Raw genomic sequence first — 7350 nt, 5'->3', positions numbered from 1 at the left:
GTACAATAATTGCGGATAAGTAGTTTTTGTTTATGAATCTGCAAAGACTTTGGGAAATATTGTCTAGTCTCATAGGAGAATCATGTAAATAGACGATTTAAGTCTTAATTTCTATTTAAACAAAAGAAGACGCGTCCTCATATTTGAGTGTCCCGCCCGTAAAAACATCAATGTGCGATGTTGACTTTCTATTTATTGACTGTGTTTTCAGTCCCTCATGCTTTCTCCTTGGCACTTTGCGTGTATACAGTATGTGCAGAATTCCTTTATCTCCTGTTGCCTGTAGCAGAGCTTGAAATTGATTAAACTTTAAAAAGTTCATCATTCAAACAGATTTTTGAATGATTTTGGACCATTACCGTATCCATTTTTATCGACATGAACTGAACCAAGCAGTATGTGAATTTTTGACCTTGGCATGACATCAGGAACAGAAGGACCCAAGCCAAGCCTGACCGTGTCGCCCCCCCTCTGATGCTCTGTAAGCATGTTGTTCGCCGGCTAGACCAAACTGAAAATCCCATGTATATAAAGGTGACGTCTGTCATCATCAACAGCTGCTATCTGATTTGTTTTTATGAGATCTGGACCAAAATGTTCAGCTTCATCCTGAATTCTCACTGTGCTTGTATTGGATGGGGTTGATTCAGGTTCAAGGTGAACCTTCAATGTGCCAAATATTCCTGTGAAACTCTTGTTGGGAGGAAAGAAAGTTGACGAGGCTTTTACGGCTTGTCCGAAATGGCCTCCAATTAAATGCAGTTGAGGACCTAATTATACATGTGTCGATCCGGGATCACCATGGCGACGGGACTATACCTCCTCCAACTTTCTGATCCTGTAATTGCAATGATTCCTTTTGTTTCTGAATATGCCTTTAGGCGTTTTAGATTGTGTTTCTCCATTTGTTTGTGCCCTCTGTGCCAAACTGGTCCAGTGCTGGTCCAGCCCCCGCTTCGTACAAGCCTTAATGTGACTCATGCTACCAAAGGGAATGGAACTTTGATGAGTGATTTGTACGATTCCCATCGCAATTCAAGCTGGAATATTTAAGAATATTCAAACTGGTCTAAGACAGTCACAAAGGGACACAAATCCTATACACACAGGGCCCACAAAGGGGCCTATAGGCAGCTGCTTATGCCCATCAGTATGTAGGGCCGGCACTGCTTATATACTTTACATCTCTGTTGCTCTCTAAGAAATGAATCCCATGTATCCATTCATCCATTTAAGCGTCCTTCTATTCTGTATTGCCAGCCAAGACATGATTGCGCCACCCCTTCCTCAGCCACTGTGACAGGCTCATCTGCCATACATCTGTTAGGAGAGGGATTTAGTTCTGCTTAAGTTGCTTTGGCCGGTCCGGGGGGCCCCCATAGCAGAGCTCTTCACTCCAATTTAAGCCTTAACTGGCCGAGCGGATGACAAATGCTTGTTTTTCTACGTGTTGTCAGGACAGATGTGGGTGCTGCATGTGAGCGGCAAATTTAGAAACAATTATATGTATTTTATCCAATGTTTGCAGAATCTAATACACATTTTAAAGGGGACACTTTTGGAGCAAACATCAATTTTACATTTTTTTTTTTGAAGAAACACTAAACTGTGATCTTTGCTTCAATTTGTTTTCTTGAGGAAATGCAGCGAAGCCAGTGCAGTTCAAGCTGAGCTCATCCAAGTAGTTGCATCACTCCGTTCTTTGTTTTCTGTACTGTAAATATGACGATCAAATAAAATGATGAACAAAGATGATTTCAGAATGTTTCTCCAAACACAAAGAGCTCCACTCATCACTCAATGATTCAGACTGTATCTCAGTGGTTCATGCGGTTTGTAGTGTACATGTGCCGTGAGGGAAACACGGCCTGTTTGTATTATTATTATAGTTTGATTCTGTATTAATATTTAACCATTATATGCATATAGAGCATGAATCAGTTTGATGCATCTAAAGCCCCTGGGCTCCAAATTGCAATTCCAGCGATCACATATCAAAAGCAGCACTTACATTGCTCTCTGCAGAAACAAATATCAGATTTATATTCAGATACATGGTCACAAATCTGATGCCGTAAATGTCACATAAAAGTGAAATTATCCATAACTTTGATGATCATCATCTGTTAGATGAAGGGTGGAAATCTGTTTTGGTTCCTTTATCATTATTACCATGAGGAACAGCAATAAACCCATTTATGAAGTCATACATAATACTAATCTAAAATAATACACAGTAAAATTTTACAGATACATATAAAAGAAAAGGTAATCACAACATTAAGAATAAAATATGTCAGGATGGCCTTTAGCGGTCAGACTTGGAACAGAGGTTAGGTGACAACAATCCCGGGTTTGAAAAATAAAAATACAGGTAACCAAACATATTCCAATTAACAATAGTGAGGCCCTGGGGTAGCGCCTAATGGGAACTGCCAGCCTTATCTAGCCTGCCACTGCCAAAGAAAACTCCCCTAGCCCCCTTCAGTAATTCACACTTGGTCTCTCCCAGAACCTTTAAAAGGGTGCTCGTTTACCTTAGGACTCTTTTAGCCAGGACACCCTGAGAGGAGAAACAAGAGGTGAGTGAACAAACCACATACATTTTACAGTGACACAGCCTTTCACAACATACATCTATCAGTCATGAGCCAATCGAAACGTGTTTTTCCCCCAAGGCATGTTTTACTAACTCCAGCTGAGAGGGAGCTGCAACACTTCCAATAAACATATCGTCCTCTGTGTGTTCGTGTGTGTGTTCCTTCAACCAGACTTGTATTCATTTTACTGCACATGCTAGGAATGAAGCTGACCTTCATGATAAAATATAAAAAAGGAAAAATAGTTAAGAATTAAGATAATTACAAAATTAAGAGTCTTAAAAAACCTAACCAGTTAAGTGCCAGTTGTCAGAGTGGAAAAGAAACATATATAGTCACAATACAGAAGGATGTTCAAATAAGAGGATCTTAAGTAAATATTCCTTTAACCAAAGCCATTAATTCTTCATTATCACAGCATTTTATTATAATATATAGTCATAACCCCCCGAGATGCTGCACTGCAGTGAAACTCTCATATTGACAGTGTTCTGCCTGCACTGGCCGCCAGGAGGCAGTGTAGGATATTAACTTCGGAAGTGCTTGGAGGTATGCGGTGTGAACCCTAGGTGCCCCGCTGAGGGGGGATTCGACCTGTGAGTGTTTGGTGACTGGTGAGTAAACGGGCTGTAAACCAGGTACATGACGTCAGCTGATAAGAAACACAAAGCAATTATGGAAAGTGACAGTTGCTTATTCATCTGCACATCAGTCTCTCATTCTGTGTGTGTGTGTGTGTGTGTGTGTGTGTTCCAGTCCCTTTCTCTCTATACATCCCATGTCATCAACACTGCAAACCAGGCTTCCTTTTCAATCGTTTTAATCAAATCCCATCATATTACTCGTCGAATTAATCAAAATAAATCCCGCGCGACTGTTTACATGTTGCAAATCAATTAGTGCAGATTGAGGAAAGTGACATTTGTTGATACCATCCGTGTCTAATGTATAATCTCTGCGGTTAGGAGGTCATTAGTGAACACAAACCAAGCTTCTTTCTCAGTATTATTCAACCGGAACGACACCAGTTTAACTCTTAGTTGTCTAATTCATAACTTGTTGCTTTTTAAAAAATCGTTACTTAACAATAAATATGAATAGAATATGTCAATGTGGCGAACTTAACAACCAATTGATCCCAGGTAGGAGCCTGTAAGGTGCATGAGTCACTCACACACACGCACAAGCGCGCACACATACACATCACGTCACCAAACCCCGCTCCGTTACCCACACGGAGGGAGGAGAGAGGGAGGAGGGCGCCGCTGTCTCCCCGTCGATTCTGCCTCACCACTGACTTGATCAGACCCGGATCAATCGATCGGTTGGCGAGTCCCCCCTTGGAGGTATTCCCCCCTCTCACCCCTCCCCTCCGCCCCCGCACCCGCAGGATCGAGAGGGACACGCGGCGTCGGGGTGACACGCGAAAGGTGGGGGAGAGAGAAAGAGAGAGATAGGGAGAGAGAGAGAAAGTGCGTGTGGGCGGATGAGGAAGTTCGGAGCGCGGATTGATGGTTACACACCGACCGCACTGGCACTTTATCGCACCGGGAGCTCCGGTCCGTCCAAGAAGCCCCCCCAAGAATCACCCCGAAGCCCCCCCTCCCTCCCTCCCGCTGCGCCTGTGATCACAGCCGATCCGCATGAGGGAAAATGACAGTCAAGTTTGTGATCAGCCTGCTGTCACTTCTGCTGGTTCACGCCGCTCGGTGAGTGTTTTCATTTCGCAAGCTTTTTTCTTTTTGCGCGACACAAACACACGAGGAGACTGTGTTTGTGTGTGTATGTGTGTGTCATCAGCAAAAGTTCCTAATTGGCCGTAATGGTGGCGGCGTGTGTGTGTGTATTTGTCTGCGTGTCTATGAATGAAGCTGCTCGACAATGCGTATTGTTTGGCGAGGGTTTTCCTCGAATATGTACACACACACACACACACACACACACACACAGCGGCAGTAACCATTTGACTGATCATTTATGATTTATGGACCAATATGACACACTGCGCGTTAAAATATAAACGACGAAAACACATCCTCTTGTTTTGTTGCTGCGACGAAGTTTCTTTTTTTTCTAATTGTGTGTCTCTGTGTTCGTGTGCGTGCGTGAGGAGTGGGGGCAGTTTTGTGCCTCTATCTTTCTCTGCATGTATCTTATTATGTCATCACAACTCAGAACCTATTTTCCGCCCATGATCGAATCGAACAAAATACATGCCACGCAGGAGTCTTGAGTGTGTGTGTGTGTGTGTGTGTGTGGGGGGGGATCATTTATAATAAAGACATATCTAATTTGACGGCATGAGAGAGAGACAGATAGAGTGAGCATTTGTATGTGTTAGTCTGTGTGTGTGTGTGAGAGAGAGAGAAAAGAAAGGAAGAGAGAGGAAGAGAGAGGGAGCATTTGTTTGTATTTATGTGTTAGTCTGTGTGTGTGTGTGTGTGTGTGTGAGAGATAGAAAGGGGGGAAGAGAGAGGGAGCATGTGTATATGTTTGTCAGAATGACAATATGAGCTGATTAGTGATTATCCACCCCCCCCCCCCCCCCCCTCCTCAGTTCCGATCAGATGGAATACGGCGACGAGTACGAGGATCATCACGACATCAGCGTGAACCAGATGCTGGCGCCGCGCTCGCACCAGGCGGACGCCACGCTCATCCTCAACAACCTGCTGAGGGAGTACGACAAGACGCTGCGGCCGGACATCGGAGGTATGTTTGGCCCTTAGCCAGGCTGGAAAACTTTAGTGGGACAGTTGGGAGGAGGGCTCATACCTCTGCCAAGACTGATCATGGTCCGGCCTCTCCGTAGAACTACATGAACTCCTCATTCGCTTTATTTGTTATTTTGTTATGAACTAAATCTTCCTCTGGGACAAGAGCTGCAATGGCTGAAGATGCTGGACGTGTGTGTGTGTGGTGGGGGGGATGGGTGTGTGTGTGTGCTGGGGATTGGAGAAACTGTGGTGTGTGTTACGTGTGGGTCAGTGTGATGGTGATAAGTGTGATAATGGGCTTCATTTAAATGCCTTTTGTGACTGAACGCCTAGCAGCACGCCGCCGCGCTCACCAATAAGGCTCCGCCGTTGACCTCTGACCTCCCCGATTACTACGCCGGCTTCATGTATATGAGGCCGATCATCTCAACAGGTCGCGGGAATGATTTTGTGCAAAACGGAGACACAAACTCTGCATGCTGATGACCTGAGAGGAGTCGGGGGTTTCATGATCACAAGTCAGGACCAACTGGATCTATACGTCTGTCCATTTGGGTTCAGTTACCACAAAATGTTACAGGTAGAATGTCCCGACCAATTTGTATCTTTTGTTTCTTGACATTCTTAATCCTTGGCTGCTTAAGTGGAGTGGGTGGGGCTTGTTCCAGTGCATCAGGTGGGTCACTGTTGACGCAAACCACACAGCGGTTTGAGACCCCTGATGTACAGTATGTAGGTGTGCAGCTGTGTATGTCATGTGGTCAGTGTGTGTGTGTGTGTGTGTGTGTACATGTATGATTGGCAGCTCTAATTGCCTCCAAGTCAAATTCCCCAAAACAAACACAAACAAACACAGACTAATCTATTCTAAATCCCGATTCTTCTAGCAGGCAAGACCGTAGACTAAAGTTTGTTTAGCCTCATGTATATGTTCAATTCAGCCATAACAAATTGGCCCAATTATAATGATTGATTCTTAGTTGTGATTGGTGATTTCTCCTCCTTTCTCAAAACAAATCAGTCGATGAATTGATGATCAAACTAATCAGCGGGGACGGCAGTTGTGAACAGTTTTGTCTGAAATGAAAATCAATTTGTGTGTGTGTGTGTGTGTGTGTGTGTGTGTGTGTGTGTGTGTGTGTGTGTGTGTGTTGGAGGGACCCCAGCTGTCTGTCACACGCAGGACTAATGGGTTTGAAGCTATTGTAAAGTTTATTAAGACTCATTCGTAACCACGCTTGAGTTCGCCGCCGCCGAGCCCCAGGGAGTCTCATTTGTAATGGTTTCATCTGGCAGGTTAGTGCTGTTTCACGCCACGGACCAGGGTTTAAGAAGCCTGGGCGGGAAGGACTCCGCTGGGAACGCTTTTCCACCGGTCATTAATAGTGTTTGAGTTCCTACACTTATTCAAAATGACCAAAGCACCCCCGGCGTCTGCAGGCTGTAACCGGGCGGAAATTGATTTTTTTTTTCAGGGGGGCTCGCTCAGCTCGGTTCAGCCTTCCACTCCGGCTTCCATAATTAGGGACGAAACTCTGATGAGATCCGGGCGAGGAAGCCTCTGTGTGGCTCATGAAACGTTAATGCCTCGGCTAGATTAGCAGGCGGCGGAGACGTGCTGGCATGAGACCGTGAAGGGATCTGGGACATTTCCGTCATTTCTGCCAAGACTCCTTGCACAGAAACGTCCTGATTTAGTCCAAATCACCATCGGGCTGGGTCCACGTTTGTTATTGGCGTTCTGGATGAACGGCCAGAAGATGGAGTGTGGTCTTTATAGAGGCATTTGTTGTAATGTAGTAGTTTATAAGTGAATGAAAGTGTATGAAAGGTGGACTTATTGAGCTTTCTGGATCCATCAGGGTCCATTCAGGCCTGCAGACCTGCCGAGACAACGCCACACATAGAACGCTGCAGTTTAGGAAAGAAAATCAAAGTCTGCAAAACACTGGACTACCTCCGAAACCGTGGCAAGCTGAAGTTGCTCTGGGTTACCGACTTGTGACTTTTGTTTGTGTGTGTGTGTGGCTTTA

The 7350-nt window shown here is 44.8% G+C and overlaps 1 protein-coding gene across 1 annotated transcript in view; it reads left to right on the top strand.

Annotated features, from left to right (window-relative positions):
• The first annotated feature begins 4057 nt into the window (after nt 1-4057).
• LOC143002424 (gamma-aminobutyric acid receptor subunit gamma-3-like) overlaps nt 4058-7350 on the top strand; it is a 51238-nt gene continuing 47945 nt past the window's right edge. The window contains exons 1-2 of the mRNA XM_076152513.1: nt 4058-4309; nt 5158-5312. Coding sequence (XP_076008628.1) covers nt 4254-4309; nt 5158-5312 — 211 coding nt within the window. The 5' untranslated portion in view covers nt 4058-4253. The remainder of the gene's footprint in view (nt 4310-5157; nt 5313-7350) is intronic.

This window comes from Genypterus blacodes, unplaced genomic scaffold (genome assembly GCF_046128005.1).
Source record: "Genypterus blacodes isolate CSIRO-AG114 ecotype Tasmania unplaced genomic scaffold, CSIRO-AGI_Gbla_v1 ptg000056l_1, whole genome shotgun sequence".
In the NCBI taxonomy this organism is placed as follows: domain Eukaryota; kingdom Metazoa; phylum Chordata; class Actinopteri; order Ophidiiformes; family Ophidiidae; genus Genypterus; species Genypterus blacodes.
The sequence above is the reverse complement of the archived record's forward strand: the minus strand, read 5'-3'. Positions and strand labels throughout refer to the sequence as shown.